At 57.1% G+C, this 20,828-nt stretch overlaps 1 protein-coding gene across 1 annotated transcript in view; it reads left to right on the forward strand.

Annotated features, from left to right (window-relative positions):
• Window positions 1-20,828, forward strand: part of Zc3h3 (zinc finger CCCH-type containing 3) — an 83,614-nt gene that overhangs the window by 20,875 nt on the left and 41,911 nt on the right. The window contains exon 4 of the mRNA XM_047518898.1: window positions 10,444-10,597. Within this exon, the coding sequence (XP_047374854.1) occupies window positions 10,444-10,597 (154 nt within the window). The remainder of the gene's footprint in view (window positions 1-10,443; window positions 10,598-20,828) is intronic.

A 20,828-nucleotide genomic window follows, 5' to 3' on the forward strand; every position in this document is an offset into this window, starting at 1 on the left:
GAGAAGGCTGGCTGAGGTGCACAGAATGCCCTGTCCTTGCAGGAGCTACAGGATGGGACCACAGCTACCTGGAAGCCACTCAGACCGTTGTCTGTTCTTGGCTTTGGAGTCCAACCTGGAACCGCCCATGTGAGGATCAGGTGTAGCTCGTGACTAGAGCCAGCGGGGCATGGCCCCAGTGCTGGTCAGAAGTGTGGCTCCCTGGGGCAAATTGAGGCTGGTTCTTAGTCTGGCTACCCAGTGGTTCAGATTCCTGGGCCGTCTCCTGCTCACTGGGTCCTCGGATCCTGCCCCCCTGTGGTACCCGCAGCGCTGGTGCTCACTGAAGGGCCTGAAGCCCTGTGGATGGCCTCCTCTGTAGCAGTTCTGCAGTGGAGGGGATGCAAGGCTGTGCTGAGGGGCTGCTTCTAAGGCCTGTCTGGATGTGGCCCTGAGCTGGGAGGTAGTGAGAGTGGGGGCAGTGGACTTGCCCAGCAAGCTCATGATGGCCCTGGCCCCTTTCTGAAGAGGGTCTGGGAGGGAGATGAGGTGGGAAGCATACCCCGCTCACACCCTGGCAGGGCCCCAGTAAAGCCCTTCCCTGTTCTTTGCACCCTGCCTAGCCTATGGTGGCCCTCTGCAGAATCCCCGTAGCTGCCCCTACACTGTCCACTCCAGCCTGTAGAGGCCAGGGAGGCCCCTCAGGTGTAGCCTTTCTGGTCTGACGGCTCAGCTGGCCCACCTTGCAACAGAGGACATGCAGCACATTTGGGACCCTGCACTGTTGGGCGATGCCACCTCCCCTCTCCTCTGCCCTGCTTTTGAGGTCAGGTAGAGCAATGGCTAAAGGCGAGTGAAGACCCACCCTCTGTAATCTATAGCGACTGTCACACAGCAAACTACTCCCATTTCATACAGGCGGGTCAGGTGTCAGCGTGCGATCGATGGCTTGCGCACAATAATTACAGGAACTAGCGGCTTGTGTTGCTCGAGTGACTTTAGGAAGAGTAGGGTCTCAATCTTCCCTCTAATAGGGCTTTGACAGTCGGAGGCGGCGGCGGCGGCTTCAGCGGCACCGCGTCTCAGGCTGACAGTGTTGTCATTAAACACCAGGTAGCGTGGAACAACAGAGAGCACGGATCCCACACAGGGGGACAGGGCAACTGGCAGCAGTTATTTGTCATCACTGAGCTGCCCAAACTCGTCAGACTGCCGTGCGGACAGCTGCTTAGGGTGACTTATAGCCCTGTCTGGGCTGCTGTTGTGATTGGATAGCCTGTAGGTGCTTGTCAAAGACGGTCCCCCATTTCCGAGGCGTTGCGAGGAAGGCTGGGGAGCGGCCAGCTGTGGGCGGAGGTGCAGGGCTTTCCCCTCCTGTGGCAGCCGCTTGCCCACATCACTTGGGAAGCTCCTGAGTGACTGGAGCTTCCCAGTCCCCAACCAGGCTCCCTGGATGAGCCTGGACTGTGACCCTTAATAGACCCACTCCTCTGCTCAGGGCCTGGGTCTTCCTGCCGTCTCTGTTATGGGGGTGAGCATGTGTGTGTGTGTGTGTGTGTGCACATTCATGTCACTGTCTTATACAGATTCTGACCAGGAGCCAAGAGGCCTGCCCCTGCAGTCATCCATGTGACTAGTTTCCTTCTGTGCTGACCAGGTCATGAGGCAGGTTTTTATGCCCACAGGGGAGTCTAGCAGGGTCTTTCTAGCACCTGCTGAGCCCATTGCTCTGCCTTGCTGAGTGACCAGCTGACCCAAGGGATCTCTGGGGGCCTCAGGGTTCAGGACCAGAGTGTTTAGAAGGGGCTGTGGCTGCCTTGTCACTCTGCCTTTGGCCACCGGTAGGTGTGAGATCCTGAGCTCTCTACTTGCAGTAGGCCTGTTCCCAGGTTTGAAGTGCTGGAAACATCAAGTGCAGGAAAAGTGGAGTGATTTATTAGACTCATAAAAATTCATACTTTGTGATTCCAGTCATCCCACATCTGAAGCTTGTTAGAACACAGTCCCTGGCAGCTCCTGCCGCGCCAGGGTGGGGGCAGGGCACTCACAGCAGCCCCCTGCCTTTGCTGCCATCCTGGCTCATTTAGAGAAATGGACCGGGCCCTGGAAGCACATGAACAACTGTTCTCAAAGGAGGGTGGGCAGGGGTCTTTGTTACACTAATACTGCTGAGTTCCCATGGCAAGAACAGGAGGCAGCCACATCACCTAGTGCCCTCTACACCTGGAACTGGCCTAGAGCTGAAGCACTGAGTATGGGTAGACCCTGGGGTGGGCGGTGACCTATGTGCAAGCAGTAGGTGTCTCTGCGATTGTTTCCAGGCTGGGGACTGTGGGAGTTGAGCCCTATTATGTCCTCAAGAGGCCCCTGCAAAAGCTATTTGTCCAGGTGCCCACTTGGCCTGGCCCGATCTAGACCTATGTTCTGGGCACACGGGTAGACTGCTTCTCACCTTAAGGCCTTGCCAGCTTCCCATAGCATATGGAGGCCGATGTGCCCTCAGCTCTGCTATGTGGCTATCGTTGTTGAGTTCTGTGAGGGTGGGGGGGACAGTGCTCTTCCTTCTCAGGACAGGGATGTTCTGCCTGGGCTGACCAGAACCTGGCAGAATCCCTCCCCACATCCTTCCTCCAGAAAAGTGGAAGAGTCTGGAGGTTCAGGCCTCCTACTGGGCCCACTTTGCTTCTGCTTTTCCCAGGAGCTGTCTGGCCTCTGTACAGCCCCCAAGGTGTCACCAGCAGGGAAAGGGTATCATGCATGATCAGCTTACAGTGCAGTGCTCATCAGCACTGATCACTGCTTCCCCTTGATGCAGCCTTAGGGGGCCTGCTGCTGGCTACCTGCCAAGACAGGGCCAGAGGCAGCGTGGGTGGGGTGTTCTCCTCAGGCTCCCCCTGCCAGGAGAGCAGCCAGCTGGAGCTGTCTGGCTGGGTGCCAGGAGCAGGAGGCAAGGCTGGGCTTCTTGGTTGCGCAGGGTAGAGCAGGAGCCCATGGGCAGGCCTGGGTCCAGGCCAGGGGACTGACCTTCATGTCACCTGGGTTCTTAGGGTAGAGTTGGTTACACTGCCTCCAAGGCCAGAAGTACAGGGTTCCTTCGAGTCCCTTGCTTGCTGCTCTTTCATCTCTCATCTCCTCCCCTTCTTTGTGGCCAGGCTTTGCCATCTACTTCTGGGCGCTGAGGCATGCACCAGGCCCTGAACTGCCCCACCCACCAGGCACCTCCTCCCTGGTCCTGGAATGCTGAGAAACCACCTTGCCTGGGGTTCGTATGAACCAGGCTGTTGGTGCCTCATGTGGGCACCTCATCCCCCAGACACACCCCTAGGCAGTGAGCTAAGGGGCTTCAGGGTTGGGTCCCCAAAGACTGTTATTCCCTCTGACTGGCCCCAGAGCAAAGTGTCCTAGCCCTAGCATGGTGACATGGCTGAGCTTGACACAGAACTGAGGCAACTGCAGGAGTGAGAGATTGGGCAGGGCATGAGTGGCCCTGTTGTACAGGAGCTGCTGGTCAGCCTGCCTGAAAACTGAGCCATGGAAGTAGGAAATGACCCCATGCAGCGTGCATCCTCTGTGCACTTGCAGTTTGGGCAGGAGCAGGCCTGCTGTGTGGCAGAGCCACAGTCACTGAGGGTTGGGAGTAGTAGGCTCCAGCTGGGACTCCAGAGAAGTCCTGGCTATGGCTCTGCTGTGGGTGGAGCAGGCTGGGTAGAAGCAGGCCTGAACCAGGAGGGACTGCAGTGGCAGCCCGGGATGAGTGGAGGGGTGGGGACAGGTGGCCTAGGTGTCCCACAGGGAGAGCAGTACCTGTGACACGAGTACCTGAGCCTACCCTGTTTGGCTGTCTTCCTGGCTACCTCCTGCAAATGGTGCACATCTAAGGGCCCCCTTCGGAAGCCCTGGCTTCTGAAAGTGCCCCAGTGTAGTGGCCTTCACTTGGACTGGGGTGAGTCACTCTGTTGAGGAATTCGACTGACTCTCTAATCCTCTCCTTGACTGGGTCTTGCTGTGGCCCCAAACCCTGGCTGTCCTCTCCATCCCAACTGGCTGCACGTGGGCTTAACGTGCTGCCCTGGGCTGCCCTGGCTAAGATACCCCAGGCCTTGTGGGTAGGACCTCCCTGCTTGTGTTGGGCAGAGCCTGCCTACCTCAGGAGCAGCCCTTTGCCTGTGCCGCCTCGGCGAGGGACAGAAAATCCTGCTGACTCTGCCTTCACTCTGGCTGTGGTAGTGGGCACTGTGTTCCCGCCAGGCCCGCAGCCTTTGCAGACAGCTCAGGTGTGTGTCACGGTTTTAAATGCTGGAGCAGAGGCCTCTCAGAAATGTATGCCACACGTTCTGTTTAAGATTTTGTGGCCGTTTTTCTAAGAGTGCAATTCAGCAGTTGTTGGGGAGGTGGCTGCCTGGCCGCCTGTGCTGGAACTGGCCTGCTGTGCTGGCCCCCCAGGCAGAGCCCTGAGTGCAGTCTTTGTGTGCCTTTGCCTGTGTGAAGTGGGTAGCCCGTCTACAGCAGCCTGGGGAACTTGGGGCACCTGCTGACTGCAGCAAGGGAGAAGGGCCTCTACTGTCCCCCACCCTCCAGGAAGTGGGAGTTGGATGAAATGAAACTAGAGCCTGAGGGGATGGCAGCCCCGTTGTGCTTTTTCTGGCCCCCTGAGGGTCTGTCCAGCAGCCACAGAGCTCAGGTTTCTCCTTCCTACTGCAATTCTCTGGATCTTGCCCATCCTGGCCCGGATAGGCCAGAGGTCCCCTCTTCCCACTGCTGCCCAGCCTTTGCCGTTCAGCACCCTCCTAGCCGGAATAAGGAGGGACAGTACAGTCCCTTAGGCTGAACCTTGAGCTAGGCTTCTAGGGGTGGGAGATGGGGGGCCTGGGCTTGGCAGGTTCCTACTGAGTGCTGGGTGAGCACACACTAAGAAGTGTTTGTGGGGAACCAAACCCAGCTCCTAGCCACCCCGGGCTTCCCTCCTCACTTCTGCCAGGAGGAGCCAAGACACCCCTGCCTAGGGCTATCCCTGCTTCTTGAAGGCCTTGCACTTCTCCAGTCCTGGCCTGTGCCTGGAAACCCTGGCCCCTCCTGCCCCTTCCAAACCAGGCTCAGGGTTGCTCTGGAGGACGCTTCCTGGTGCCACTTGCTGGTGTACCCTGCAGTGCCGAACACTGTGGTAACCACACTGATTGGCGACTAATCGTGAGAAGGCTGTTCTGGGAGGAGGCTTCTGCCTGAGGGTCCTGCAGCTGTGAGTGTGGAGGTACCGCCTGAGCTGCGGGTGGCAGGATTGGTGCCTGAGACAGAGGGAGGAAGCAGCCTTGCAGGGGAGGTCGGCACAGGAGAGGTGTGGGTGGGGCTCCTGCGCCTTCTGGGGAGGCGAGGTGCCTGGCGGCGTGCTCTGTCCAAGGCCCAGCCTGTCTCTGCCTTCCTCCAGGTTCTCTGTGCCCTCTCTGTCTACCACCCAGCTGTGCCATGGCTGCTGCTCACTGCTCCCCACCTCAGGCTCAGGTCACCTCTCTCAGGGCATGGGCACACAGCTGGCACCTTGTCAGAAACTTCAAATGGTGAGTGGGGAGAGGAGAGGCCTTTGGACCACTAATGCCAGGGAAGGCAGGGTGGGCCTCTGGAAGCTGCTTTGGCTTGTGACACTGACTGCTCTGGGCTCCTGGGCCAGAGGTTGGGTAGGGCTGGCCCCAGGGGCCCTCCCTTGGTGGGGACATCAGAGGCCATGGGAAAGGGTGCTGTCAGCTGGGATGTGAGCGGACTAGGAAGGGAGGAAGGTGTGTGGAGCAGGAGAGCGGAAATCAATATGGCTTCTAAAAGGACTGAGCCGTGACAGCCTTTTAGGACTGTCTGTAGCCAGTGAAGGGTACATAGACAGTTTGGAGATATTGAAGAAGTGTCAGGGTGGCTGTCGATGAAAAGCAGATTAGGCAATATACAGAGAAAGTTGAATCATACCAAATTGGGGGCAGAAAGCCTGACCAGGCAGAAAATCTCAGCCCAGCAGTTGTCCTGGTGGCCTGGTTCCCACTTTCAGCCCAGGAAGGTCCCTCAGCCTGGGCAACACTGCAGAGACCTGAGAAGTTGGCACCTGATTGTCCCTGTCCCCGTCCACTCGGCCTACATGTGGGCCTGGCCTGCTCCCTAGGGCCCCTGTTGTTAGGAACTTGGTGTGTTTTCAGGGGCTGCTTTGATCAGGTCATATACTCCCCATAGGCTCTACCTTTCTGGCCCACTGGTGCAGGTGACTCACGTGGCTGACCCCAGCAAATTCTGTGGAGTCAGTGACCTTTTCCTTAGTTGTCTGCATCCCCCAGCTGGTACCAGGGACTTCTACAGTAAGGCGGTGTGGACAGCTCCCCCTGTCTCCCTGTGGGCTGCCTAGCACAGAGGCCTGCTGCTCCCCTGCCTGTTTCTGGAGCTCTGGTGTCAGTGGTGTCCAGGGGCTGGTGAACAGGAAGCTGGAGGCACCTTCCTGAAACAAGAGTTTGCCCGATGCATTTAGTCCCAGGCTAGTTGGTGGAGGAGGGAGGGAGCAGCCTCTTCTCTCTCGGATTCGCCGTCAGCCTCAAGTAGTTCTTTGCACAAAGTAGTAGTTCCAGTTTCATCTTATTCAGTGGTGAAAATTAGCAACTCGTTTTCTTTAGCTGGTTATTTCCCTTTGAGGTTCCATAAAAATCTGAACTGCCTCTCAACTCTCGCCTGCACTAAAACAGATCAAGAGTGTGACCTTAGTCTGACAGACTCTGCCATCTGTGGTGGAGCCACCCAAGGAGAGAAAGCCAGATCTGTGCCCCCGCAAACTGCGCACAGTGGGTGGTGGGGTAGAATCTGACTACCGGGCTCCCCTCCTGCCGCCCTGTGCAGTCCCTCCTCTCCAGGCCCAGTGGCCTCCCTCCTCATCTGCCCCCCGGAAATGAAGTTCTCCTGCACAGCCATGCTTTGGGGGCACCCTCAGGCTGCCCCTGCTGGCCCCCAGCCCTGCCTGGAGCAGGGGGAGAGGTGGAGACTGCAGTCTGCAGTTGGGCAGCGCTGTGGGCAGGCGCTGGAGTCCTCTGATAGATGGGGCTCATATCCCATTCAAATATGATGCCAGCAGTTTTTCTGTAGTTTGTCTTCCATTGCGGTAGTAAAGTTTTTAATTAGGAAAGCTAATGAGATCGATTAGTCATTAGAAGTGACCTCTGGACGGCGGGCAAAGAGGGCTGCGTGTGTGGGCCTGATAACGTGGCGCAGGCCTCGTCGGCAATAAAGGCACAAGGGGCTTGATTTGAGTGAAGCGTGCCATGGGGGATACATCATGCAGAGAAAAAAAATTACAGCCCTGGGAGTCTATAATGAAGGGAATTAAACCAACATCCTATCTAAATAACATGATTATCTACACAAAACCCCTCAGCCAGCAAGGAGGGGTGGGCAGACTGTGTCCCGGGGGAAGGCGAGGCTGTTCCTGACTGCTGCAGGCTTGACTGTCCAGCTGCCCTGCAGCTTTGCCTCCTGCCCAAGGGGAGGCCCCAGCCTTCTTTCTGAGTCTCTGTGCACCAGGCAAAGTCTTAGGAGCCCTGGCTCCTGCCTGTCACTGGGGCCTGGCCCAGGTCACTCCCCACAGCCCACCTGTCTCTTTACCTTGTGCCTTCCATGGTCGCTAAGTGCTTCTGAGCGGCCATCTGGGAAGGGCAGGGCAAAGTAGTCTGGGGCAGGCGGTAGAGGATGTAGCTCCACTGTGGGGCCAGTGAGGGCTGTGTCCTCACCTCTGTGAGCTCCTTGCTGTGTCCCACTCTGATGGGAGGCCTGCCCTCCAGGTCCGCAGGAGATCTGTGGGAAGCACACTTCCAGCCCTGACCAGTGACAAGAGGCCACTTTTCTGAAAGGGAGTCAGCTTTATCACATTGCATTTCCTTGGCAGGATCATCGGGTACTAATAAGTTAGTGCTGGAAGTCAGTGCAGCAGAAGTTTGGCCTGATGGTATGCCCAGGAAACAGGGCAGGCAGAGGCCTGGGCCCGTGCTGCCATCCAGGGGCTGCTGCTCCTATCCGTTCCACCTGGGGAGGAACTTCTAGAATTCAGAGTGCTGTCCTGTGGACAGAGGGGCAGGGGGCTTCCTAGAGAAGGTAGTATCTGTCAGACCAGGTGGAGAGGATGTACTTTGACCCCTGAGATCAGGATAAGGCAGATTTAGCTGAGGATATGTTATACACTGGGGACTGGGAGTAGATCCTGGTCAGGTCTGGGGGACTCCCTGGCCCAAGCTAAGGAGGGGAATGCAGGCCCCAGTGGTCTAGGCTCCTGTCTCTAAGCTGGGCTGGGCTATAGACCTATCTGCATGGTTCCAAGGGGTGTGTCCGGCTTTGTGATCTGTGTCCCGGCAGCAACCATAGGCAGCCCTGGGAGGCCTGGTAGTATGTAGTCAGAGGTGGCTGCAAGCTGGCGGGTGAGCGGCCTGATGCCTCCCTGCACACCTGGGCACCCTGGGGCTGGGGAACAGGCAGGGGGAACCCTAAGCTGTGTTCTGGTGGCACCCCTACCCCTGCAGGATGCCACACAAGAGAGAAGGGGAAAGAGAGCAAAGCAGTCAGGAGCCGGCCCAGGCTGCCCTTCTGCTTTCAGGCTGGGCTCATGGGGGATGAGGTCAACTCGGGTTATTGGTAACTTAAGGAATCTCATGTTCTTGAGCTCTTAGTTGGAACTAGCCACTATTGATTTTTGTTGGTATCTCCTTGCTTGTAAGACCTTGAAAATTCAATTCAACGAACATTTATTTATTGACACCCACCATATACCAGGCTGTCCCTGGCATACCAAACATGTTTAGCTCAGAGCTAAAGATTCACTGGCACTGATCACTCGGTGAGGACCAGGGAATTCCAAGTGTTGTGACTTATCACTGTTTCTCAAGTTCCTGTTTTTTCCCCAACTGTCCCAGAGTCACTCTCCTCATAGGCTTAGAGAGAGAGAGAGACAACAGTGGAGGGCAGGGTAGGGGAGAAACACAGAGAAAACGTGAGTGGGTGGAGAGAGACAGCAAGGGGGGACAGGCAGAGAGAGAGGGGAGTGGAGGGCTCCTGTTGCTGGTGTGGTAACCAGGCAGGTGTAAGGAGCTGGCTGGGGTGAGTGTAGCCCAGCCACATCCAGTTGTTGCTGTGGCCTCCCCTCAGTGGGCAGCCCTCTCTGGTTTGTGCCTTCAGTCCTCGGGACTAGAAGTGGCCCCCGTGCCCACCACTCTCAGGGCCACCTGGCCCCACCTTCCCCCGACCCAGACTGGGAGTGTGCACCCTACACTCTTTCCCCTTGAGGTGCTGCAACTGGGACAGGCCTTGCCCTCTATCCCTGACCCACCCAGCATATGGGCTAATGGAGGCCCTGGGAGAGGCTACAACCCCAAAAGAAGTTGGGGGGATGCTGAAGGCGGGGCTCTTGCCAACATCTGGATGAGGAGGGGCAGCAGCATGTCTGGCTGCATGGGTGAGGGCACAGTGGGCATCGTCTCATCTGCTCCCTGCCCTTCCTGAGGACAGCATGGCTGCAGTGCCACCGTGGGAGGCTGGGCTGAGGGAGGTTTGCTGGTGCAGAGCTCTGGACTGGGTGGGAGTCTACATGCTGTCCTGCATGTAGAGCGGGACCTGAGGAGCAGGTGAGGGTCCCATGGCAGGGGAAAGCTGGGCACAGACTAGAAGGGAGCCGAGGCCACCCAGGCAGAGCAGGCAGAGCTCCTGCTTGGGGCCACGTGCCCAGGGCTGGAGGGAGCAGCGCGAGAGGTGACCGTGTTAGCTTTAATTATCTGGGCAGTTAGAGCTGTACATTATGAAAGTCGGGCAATTAGACTCGTTCCTTGAAGCTATGGAGAAATTGCCGGCTATCAAGTGGAAGGGAACTCAGGCAAAACAGATCCCTGCTAATTGCCTGAAACATTCAGCAAGAAAAAAACTGTTGTGGATATTGCCCTGCAGAATGTTATGAAAACAGTGATCAAGTACATAGATCTGTCTGGGCTGGTGGTGGGGGTGCCTGGAGGGCAGGTGAGCTCTGGGCCTCCCGTGCGGGGCACAGTGCAGGAGCTCCATCTGGCCCCCCTTGTGGGCACAGTGCAGGAGCTCCTCCTGCCCAGCCCTGGACCAGCCTGGAGTTTGGAGACTGGCGGGCAGTAGGGGTTCCTGGTGCGGATGCTCACCTGGATACCTTGCTCTTGGCTGGGACCTGGCTTGCTGGACTTCTGCATTCCCCTAGGCTAGGCAGTCACTCAGCACTCTCATCCTGCTTGGGGTGACTGTGAGGATGTGTGGAGCCTGTGCCCCACTCTCCTGGAGGCCACACTGACCCTTGGCTACCAGGCTTTCTGGAGCCATGGGGCCTTGTAGGACCAGGCTGTAGCCAGGGGATGCTGTGCTGGTGAGGGCAACTTCAAGGGCAGCCTTGGGCCCCAGGACCCCTGCTGACCTCCTCTGACCTGCCCGTGCCCTGACTTTTCTCTGCAGTGGCCAGTGTACACACCCTGCGAACTGTACCCACCAGCAAGGTGATTAAGACCCGCTACCGCATCGTCAAGAAGACCCCGGCTTCTCCTCTCAGCGCCCCACCCTTCACCCTGTCTTCACCCTCTTGGCGGGCCAGGCGGCTCTCACTGTCCAGGTAGGAGGACCTGGTCCAGACTCCTGGGCTCTTTGGGCATTGAGGGCTACAGGTTGGGGTCTCAGGGGTGCAGGGACAGAGTGTGCCCCAGGGAACCGCATGGTGTACAGCATGTTGGCTGGCAAACAGCCTAATTTTTCTGTTTGTTTTGCAATTTGTGCACCTGATATGTGGCCAGCTTGTGTGTACTGCATGTGCATGTGCACGTATACACACCCTCCTCTGTTTCTGGCAAGCCTGTTAGCTGATGGGGCCTCCTATGCAGCGCTGCGGAAAGCAGACACTGCCCAGCAGTTGGGGACCCATGATGGTCTGCTCTTGGACATCTCTGAGAGAGAAACTTGTGGTGGGAGGCCAGTCCCTGAGTAGCCTGCCTGGAAGCTGCCAGCATGTCGATTGCCAAGGGCTGCACTGGGGGCCTCCTCCTTGCCCTGCCTCCGCTGTCTGGAGTACGTGCTGGCCTGCAGGAACTGCTGTGTCTGAGAGCCGGGTGGGGCCGCCCCATCAGAGGAGCCTGTGCTGCCTTCCTAGGGCCTCCTCTGAGGCCCAGAATATGGGCCACCTCTCTCAGGAGGCCAGGCCCAGGAGGACCCAGTCCCTTCCTTTCTTTGCTGCAGCAGGGGCATCCTACCTCCAGCCTGGGGCAGAGTGGTGGGCAGATGGGAAGCAGGCAGTGGCAGAGCCCAGCTCTGGGTGAGCCGAGGGGCAGAGGTCCACTGGGCCAGGTGGTGCATGCAGGTGCCTACCACTCTATGTGGTGACTGCCTGGCTATTGCCCCTGCTGCTTCCCAGACGATTCCAGGCTTGAGGCCAATCCCAGGAGATGTAGCAGGCTGTATGGACAGAGCCCTGTCTGGGTCTGGACCTGGGCCTGTGGCAGGTGAGTTCACCCAGTTTTCTGTCTGAGGCTTGCTGGCCTCCTCCTTTACTTCTGACCACACTAGGGTTGGCCCTGCTGCTGATTTTTCTGGAGGCAATAGCTGGAAGTATATTTTAAATTAATTTTACTGCACTTTTTGTAATATTTTTGTTTTAAATAGATTTATATGCATCTTGGGGGCTATTTCTACAAATTTATGAAGATAATTTTTACTCTCTCAATAAGGTTAAATTTACACCTGCTATTTCCATATTAATTCACATTGCTAAGTGGATCTAATTTTCTTCCGTTCCTCTATCTGGTGAGCATGGCCTTTCCTAATGCAATTTCCCCCTCACTAAATCACTGTGATCGGGAGTCATGATCGAGCTAAATTAACTTAAATTAATTTACTTAATAAGAGCCCCAGATCATTGTGAATGAGGTTCAGATTTATGGGTTTTCAGCTCCTGAGAACCTCCCCTCCTGCAATTGGCATTTGGCCTGATGCCCCTTTTCTCCCAGGGGCATGGCCAGGGGCCTGAGGTGACCTTCCTCAGTGACCTGGGGCCAGGCCCTAGTCGGTGAGCGAGTCCAGCAGGAAGGGGGTGGCTGCATGTGCACCTGCACCATGCTCGTCAACTCTGGAGTTGCATGATCTCCTGCAGAGTGTGGCTCATGAGGTAGAGAGCAGGCAGTGGCTCAGCTCTAAGTGTGGCTGGGCAGGAGGCAGGGAGGACACTGCTCTTGGATGGCTTGAGGCCCTCAGTCCTTGTCCAGTGGGCTCCTGGCCTCAGTGTCCTTCCTGCACATGGAAGCACCTAGGAGGGTGGGTGAGGAGGCCCTTTCTCTTTCATGACTACCCTGGTCACCCTGGTCCTTGTCAGGCATCCAGGACCCTTGAGCTTATGATCCCTGGGCCTGGGGTGGGGTGGGGAAGGGAACTGAGCTGAGGGGTGCAGGTCTCTGGATGCCTGGGAAGAGTGGTTGCCAGTGGGCTCAGCCTTCTTTGCCCAAGGTCACCATTCCCTGATGTGGCTTCCAGCCAGCTGCCTGACCTGCTGTTGGCTACATGCGCCTGGGCCTGGCTTGTTGAGGTGGCAGAAAGAGCCTGTCTCTGGGTTCAGCGGCTGAGCTGCTGCCTGCACCCCTTGGGAGGCAGGGCCACCTGCATGTGGTTGGCAGGTTCGCCTCACTGTGGCCTTGATCCTGCAGGTTCCTCTGCCCCTCTCTGGGCAGTACCAGGACTCAGGCTACCATGGATTGAAGGATAGTGCAGTGATAAGAAAGCAGAGCTGCCACCAGAACTCTCCTTATTCTGAGCTCTGTCCCCACCCTGGGAGGCAGGCTGCAGCCATCCTGGAGGCCTCAGTGGGGTTGGAGGCATCGACACAGGTGGGAGTGAGGTGGAAGGCCGGTGGCCAAGTGCAAGCACAGGTGTGGGGCACTTGCCCACCCTTTGCAGACATTCACTGTGTAGCTGATTCAGTCACTCCAGAGGGAAGGGCACTGTCATCCCACGCAGGCTGCGTTACCATAGGCAAACCTCTTTCCTCTTGGAGCTTCTGCCTTTGTGAGAGGATGGTGGGTGATGAGTGCAGCGGCCATGGGCACCTGCCTGAGTCAGGTGGGGCCTGGTGAGCAGCCTGTTGGCCACGTGCTGAGCAGGCCTCCTGGGCTCAACACAGCTCTGAAGCCTGTTCCTGCCCTCCTTGGGGAGGTTTGCCAGACATGAGTTTGGTGGGAGGCATGGGACAAGGCCTGTAGCTCTAAGGGCCTGGAGTTTTGATGATTGAGGAGGGGACAGGGAAGTGGCAGCACAGTCTATGGGGAGGCCTGGGCAGGTCCCCTGGAGCCCCTCTCTTGTAGCCTATGGTAGCCCTCGCCCATCCTGTCCTGGGGCCTTTCTGTGCCCCTCCCTTCCTTCTCTTCCCTGCTGAGTGCCAGGGCTTTCACAACTTGGAAAGGGGCCTTGGGAAGGCTGTGGGTTTGTTGGACCAGCCAGAGCCTTCAGGACCCCTCTGTAAGCCTCGCTGTTGCGCTGGGGAGGTGGAGGTCCTTTGTGCCCTGGGCCATCAGCGCTACTCTCTTTTGGGAGAGTACACAGGGTGATCATCTCCACTTTGGAGAAGTTGCAGAAGCTTCTCTTCACACGTGGCAGCTCTGGGGCCTGAGATGGTTGGTGGCATAACTGCCCACTGCTGCTGACCCTGCTGCTCTTTTGCCCTGTGAGGCAATTTGCTCTCAGCCCCTTAGGAAGCTGGCAGACACTGTGGGCTGTGTTGACAGCCACGCTTACAGGAAGGGATGGGCATTTTCCTCCCGCCACTGGTACTGTCTGCACTAGACATGGAACGACGGGCACAGAAGGTCATCTGGGAGAGTCAGCTGGTGGCCTCAGATTGTCTCAGCTAGTCAGTGTTTGTCCCTGTTCAGACAGAAGGCCAGAGGCTGCTGAGCAGAGCCCTTAGTTCTCCTGAGTGCTGCCAGCCAGCTCCTCTGAGGATGCGTGTGCCCACTGAGGCCATTGCAACCTTGACCAGGTGAGCATGTCGAGGCCAGGGACAGAGGGAGAGAGGGCGAAGGGGACTGCTGCCTGTTCTGGGATGGGACTCTGCCTTTGAGAGGCAGTGTCGGTGGTTCAGCGTCCATCCTGGCCTGCAGATGTCTGGGCTTGGGGCTGCTTGGGTGTAGGGACAGTTGATGATGGGGTGATGCTGGCCATGTGCCACCCAGCCCCAGGAGACTGCTGTGTGGGATCAGACTGCTGTGCTGAATGAGTTGCCGGTCTCCTGCCTGAGGAACCAGACTGAACGGGTTCAACAGGACAGAGCTGTTGCTCAGGTCCAGTCCTTGGGAACCCATAGCTCAGGCTGCCCTGCACTCCCCCATGCTCCTGTGGCAGTCCCTGAGGACTGTACTCAGCACTGCTGCCTGGGCACAGGGCCTGTCCCCAGGGAGCCAGACCCAGAACCGGCCATGCAGGCCTGGGTCTGAGGTGCACAGGCAGAGGCCAGCAGAGGGTCCCACCAGAGCCGCTTCCCAGGACTGAGGCTCACATGCACAAGTCCGTTTTTTGTTGTTCCCAAGATTTGTGGATTTGCCGTGTCGTCGCCAGCTCCCAGCAAGTTCATTAATCTGAACTGAAGCTGAAATGTGACTTATATCCCTAAACTGCCTGTCACTTTTTTTCTCTCTCCAAATTCGTTTGACATGAAAGTGCGAAATAAACAGAAGCTGCTGTGCTTAAGCAGATGAATCGGGAGCTTTTCCATCCGACTACAAATGGTCCTGTCACAGGGCTCTTGCTGGCTGTGCTGCCTTATTTTATTTTATTTTATTTTGTGTCTGAGCGGTAAATCTTAAGTAATCTCTGTGCAGTTTGACGAGGTTTAGGCCAAGATTTTGAAAGGCTCTGAAACGCTTCTCCAAAGTGACGTCTCATTAAAGAGGATTCAGCCTGGCGACGGGAGGCGTCCCTGCCGCGGTGGCCCTGGCTCCTGTGTGCTCCCCTCCACGTGTCTCCTTAATGAGCTGGTTTGCCCATACAGCCCAGTCACCAGCCACAGTTCTGTTCTGCCTCCTGCCTGCTCCCTGGTGTGTGGTGGCCCTGACAGCGTCACCAGCTGCCCAACTCAACAGCAGGCATTCACCTCTCATGGCTCAAGAGTCTGGTAGTCTGAGATCAGGGTGCCCACAGGTTCAGTGTCTGGCGAGGGCCTGTTCTGGTTTACTGGGGTACTTCAGTTTTCATAGGCAAGGGGAGAAGAAGAGGGAGAAAGGGAGAGAGAGGCTGTGAGGCATGCTCTCTGGGGTCTCCTCATGCAAGGTCCCCATTCTCTGGACTTAACCTAACCCTCATCACCTCCCAAAGGCTGCACCTCTGAATCCCTTCTCCCTGGGGCTGGGGCTTCAGCATAGGGACTTTAAGGGTATAGACATTTAGTCCATGCCAGGGTGTGCCTTGCCAAGACCAGCTGGAACTGAGACTCCCACAGCCTCCTGGTGTGCCCAGAGGGTGTGTTTGTGAGAGGAGCTTGGTGAATCCTCATAAGACCGGTGCTCCCTTCTCTCTGAATTGCTTCCATCATGGTCCTCACCTGGGTCTTGCACTGCCTTGGAAGTGCCCTCACCCTCTGGTCCCTGAGGGTGTGCAGAGGCCCTACTTGGCTCAGCCCAGGCTGGATCCTGTTACAGGTTAGCTGGGAGTGTCCCCAGACACCAAGGGCAATGGGGGTGTAGATTTAGTGGCTTATGGGGACCTATAGGGACCTGGACAACAGGTCTCCTGGGAAGAAGGCAGTCAGGAAGCAGGTGGACAAATAGGGCAGGCGGTTTCAGGAGCAGCCACTGCTGGGACACACTGAGACTCTGAGACCTGTCCAGAATGGGTGAATTTGTGGTGGCAGACTCACAGAAGTTTCCTCTGGAGGCAGGGCCCCACATGGACGGGGCAAAGGCAGCGCAACCCAAGCCAGTAGGGCCTTCCTGTGGGCTTTGGAGAAGGGCCCAGCATGTCTGCTGATGTTCTGATGAGACTGGGAAGGGTTGGTGTGAAAGGCAATCCCATGGGCTGGCCAGGTGGGTATTAGGATGGCTTTGCCCTCCTCAGGTGAGAAGCAACCTTCTAAGGTAGTCACATGGCTGTGGGCACGCCTCAGAGCCACCTGTGTGCAACTCCTGGGGGGTGAGCTGCCTGTTCCCCCTACCCTTCCCTGGAACATGGAGCCCAGGACACTTTGGACCTTCACCCAAGAGACTGGAGGTAGCGGGTGTTGAAGGGCTGCTGTCTGCTGGGCCTGGTTCTCTCTAGTCCCCAGGCACCTGGGTGATGGCCCAGGGCCCCACAGTGGCTGTGCTTGTGAGCAGCTCCAACGAACAGTCTAAAGGAGCCTGAGGCTGAAGACATGCTGCATGCCTGTGAAAATGCTTAGAATAATGGGATTGACATTTCTGGTTTGGGTTAATGGAGTAGCAGAGTTTTGAATTGGTTCTATTAAAAAGGCAAGTGTCTCTGTCTCCGGGAGGGAGCCCTTTCTACCGCTTTTGTGTTGAGTGCCAGCACTGGCCTGCTTCAGGGCCAGCCTACAGGGCCGAGGGCAGCTGTGCCCAGAAAGGTCTGCCAGAGCCGCAGCCTGGGCTGTCCTGGTTTGGTGTTGTAGGAAGGGATGACCTGGCCTGGACCCTCCACCCTGCCCAGGGTGCTTCCTCTGCTGGACAGGACTATCTTTGCTGGTCTCAGCAGAGGCACTATGTGGGATCATGGTGCCTTGTGTAGCTGTGGGGCTCTATACTTAGCTCCCTGGGAAAGAGCCCCTGGGCCCGGCTGCTCCATACCTGCTTTCCAGGGTCCTTAGGGAGGCTGCTGCTGGCTGGTCTCTGTTGTGTGAGCATAGTGCCAGGGGAAAACCCCTGCGGAGTGGTACAGGAAGCTCTCCTGAGGCCCTGCGGGGTCTGCACGTTGGAGGCTTTGGGTGCTGGGAGCAGCCTAGCCTAGACATGTCCTAGGAGGTGGGTGGCATGGACTGCTGCCTTCCTTCTGTCCTCTCTGTACCCTCAGCCTCAGTTTTCCCTTTCCAGTCAAAAGTGAGCTTTGGGTTCCCCCAAGGGCTCTGGGTGGGGGGAGGGAAGGGTGGCACGACCAGGGCGGAGCTGGGCCTGGAAAGGCTATTCTCCCAGCATCAGGCCTGCTTGTCCCTCGCCCTGGGACCCAGGACACCCAGTTTCTCCTGCTCTGGGCTTTCCCTGATGCCTGGAGCCTGCTCTGTGGCCCTGACCGGCAAGGGCCCCAAGAAGACTGGTGTAAGCAGGTTTAGGTGCTTCTCATGGTGGGCTTTGGGACTTGCATGTGAGCCGTGGCTGTGCCCTTCAGCCCTCCTTCTCTATCAGGCATGGTCCCAGGAGGCCCTGTCCTTGTTCCTCCACTCTGTGGCTGTCACTCTTACTGGGTTGTCCTTCAGCCCAGCTCCCTTCCCAGTTCCCATGACCTGCAGGGTATCAACAGGCCTGGGTAGCGATGGCAGGACACAGAGGTCCTCCAGCCAGGGGTTTGGTACCCCACGTGGCTGGAACATGGTTAGGAGCATCACTGTCCATTTTGGGTCCCTGGTACTCTTCGGGGCATAGCCTGGGAATCACTATAGCCTCCCTGACCCCCTTTCCTCATCTCAGTATTGGCTTTAAGGAAACAAGTCAAGATACCCCACAGTGGGCACACATAGGCCGTTACCCCAGGCTGGGAGATTTGGGTGCAAGCAATCCTAAGAGCAGGAGTCTCCTGACTTCTTCAAAGCCAGGAGGAAAGGGGGCAGTGTCTAGTACTGCAGGTTCTGCGAGAGCTAGGTCTCTGGATGGTCAGCATGGAGGGGCTGTCCTGGGACTGAGTTTTTTAACTAGGTCACCCTCGTATTTCACTTGTTTGGAGACATCAGACAAGGCCAGGGGAGGGACATTCTGCTGCACACCTGGTCTCTATCTGTAGACGCGTGAGTGTGGTGAGACCAGGCAAGGCCTTGGCAACCCCTTCTGCCCGAAGGAGACTGCTGTCAGGGCCTCTTGGCAAGGTGGCTCCTCTGACAGAGGAAGTAGCATGCCCCACACTGGGAGACCCCAAGGAGCCCACACAACAGGCCAGGCAAGTGCCCACACAGAGGCTCTGTAGGGCCTCTAGCAGAGGGAGATGGTCTTGGAGGGCAAGCATAAGGTTCTAGAGTGACTGAAGGGATGTGGACATGGTGGGCCAGCTTCCCTGTTCCAGTTCCCCTTGTGGGATAGTCAGCTGGTAGGCATAACATCTGTGTCCAAGCTTAATCTAGCTACTGGGTGCCCAGGGCCTTGCTGACCGCAGCACAGCATCTGCCCTGCCCACCCTGAACCTTTTAAGGCCTTGTCCTATAGATGACTGGCTGCTGGGTCTGGGCAGAGTGGATAATGCTGGCCCAGGGCTGCCACATGCCAAAAGCTAACCTGCTCCTTGGCTTCTGGCCCAGGGGAACAACAGGCTGCCCCTCTACTCCCCTCGTGTCAGCAGGAGAAAGGAGTGTTGCCATGTGGTTCTTGGATTCATTCTCCTTCCCTCTCCTAACTAGAGTCTTGTGTTCAATTTCTTTAGCTAACTTGTACTTTGATATACTTTTACACTTGCATAAATGTTGCAAAAATAAATTGTAGTACTCCCACGTTTTTCACCTGAATCTACAGTTGTTTGCATTTTGTCCCATTCTCTGTATTGTACCACCGGGAGCCTGTGTGCCCCTTGTGCTGGTCCCTTGGGGCACATCTCTGTGGCTGGCATCAGCCTCCAAGCCTCCGAGGCCTCACTTGGTCTTGCTGCACTCACACAGCTACATTCACAGAGTGGAGACCAGAGGTGCTGTGGATTGTCTCTCCACAGGCCTCATCTGATGTCTTCAGAATGAGGTTCAGATTTGGCATCTTGACAGGGAAGTTGTGGCAGTAGTGGTGTGTCCCTGGGCTGCCCCACATGGACGCTTGGGCCAGGAGCCGCTGACTGGCTTCTGCACTGGAGGGTGCTCTGAGCAGCTGTGGGGAGAACAGTGAGCACCCCAGTGTCCCGTTCCCTACTGAACTTCCACATCTTCTTGTGGCTTGGTAGCCCCACCTCCTTCCATGCTGCTGGGTGGGTCTCAACTGTAACCAGTGCCCCTTGCTGTGTCCTATGCGCTTCTTGTTTATAGCAGCCTGGGCCCAAGCTTCTTACTGTATTCAGTAGGATACAGTTTATTTTCGTCCTGTCCTGTGCTTGCCTAGGGAAGCATTTCCCAGCCACTCTGGGACCTCAGCATGGCTCTGCAATTCCCTGGTGCTACCTCACTTTCTGCTTGCCAGGGTGCCCCAGAGTCACCCTGGACATCCCCTCCCTGGCCCTGGGTGTGCAGCATCCTGGCTCCCTGCAGTGCTGTGATGCTCGGCAGGTTCTCTGTGGTGCACAGGACAGCTCCCATGGCCAAGTGCCAGCAGTGCTGAGGTCCAGGCCTGTGCGCACGCCCTGCTGTGTGTTGCTCCAGGCCCTTGGGTCTCGCCCTCACCCACACACCCACACACGCTTACTGCAGGCCTATTGCCTGTGGTGGGGTGTCCCTTCTCCACCGGTCTCAGTCCATGTGCTTATTAGCTTGAAATGCAGGTTTTAGAACTGCTGATACTACTGAGAAAAGAAGCCTACCAACCAGAGTTCCCCATTGGTTCCTGGTTCTTTCTTCAGGTAAAATTTGCATACTGTTAGGTACAGAAGTCCAAGGGTCCAAGCCTGTGAGTAGACATGTACCTGCACGTGCTGTGTGCATCTCTGTGGAGGTGCACCGTCTCCCTGCCAGTGTGTCCCTGCAGGTCTGGCAGTGCCCCATTCAGACTGCACAGTGAGCTGGTTTACCTGTTCTGGAGTGACATGTGTGTGACTGTCCCTAGCCTTGCTCTCCCAGTATGGGACCTGACGCTGTAGTTGCAGGTTATTGTCAAGGGGTCCCTGACCTTGTTCCACATGGGCACACAAATTCTCTCTGGGGGGACCTGGTTCGGGAAGCATGAGTGAGGGCTGCTGATTCCTGTTCCCTTGTGTAGAATTGCTGGGACCTGGTGCATTTCAACCTTGTATGAAGTGGGCCAGCCTCCTCCCAAAGCAGTGGGACCCTTTCTGTTCTTGTCATGCTTGCAGTCTTGGTCACATTGGCTTCTGCACTCTGGTGTGGCAGCATGTCTCTGGTTCCCCTGTGACTGATGATGCTGAGCACTTGCTCATGGGCTACCTCGAGGCTCTGTCCTCCTCTGAGCAAGGCCACCGTGTTGAGTGTGCTTTTTGAGTGCTGCTGTCTTCTCATCCCCAGGCCGTGCCTGCTCCTCCCCTTGCGGGGCCAGCCTCACTGGGGCTTCATTTCAGGTGCAAGAGTCCCAGGGTGGGCACAGGGTGGGGGCCTGGGGGATCAGGGGGCCATGTCTCTGGGACTGTGGCTTTCTGCTTGTCTGCTGGGGTCCCACCTGAGGCCTGCGCCTGCCCTCAGCCTCTGTTCTGTGTCCACTGAGGACACAGAGAACCCAGATGTGCACGGCCCTCTCAGCTGAGCTCTCGGTCTGCTGCCCACCAGTGTCACTGTGCTCCCAGCCCTGGGTGTGCGAGCCATGCTGGGGCCCACTTGGGGGGCACAGGCTCCTTCCCGTTTTATGTGGGGCAGGGTCCCATGCTCACACCTCAGGGGACATTGCTGGTCCCTCTGTTCCCTGCCCACTCACATGTCCTTCTTCAACCTGGTCAGACTCAGCGTTGGCTGAGTACATCTGCCCCCACTGCCTGGGATGCTCATTCATGTTCCAACTGACATTCTGGAATTTGAGAATCAGGTAAAGAAACCAAAGCAG

This window comes from Sciurus carolinensis, chromosome 1, assembly GCF_902686445.1.
Source record: "Sciurus carolinensis chromosome 1, mSciCar1.2, whole genome shotgun sequence".
In the NCBI taxonomy this organism is placed as follows: Eukaryota; Metazoa; Chordata; class Mammalia; order Rodentia; family Sciuridae; genus Sciurus; species Sciurus carolinensis.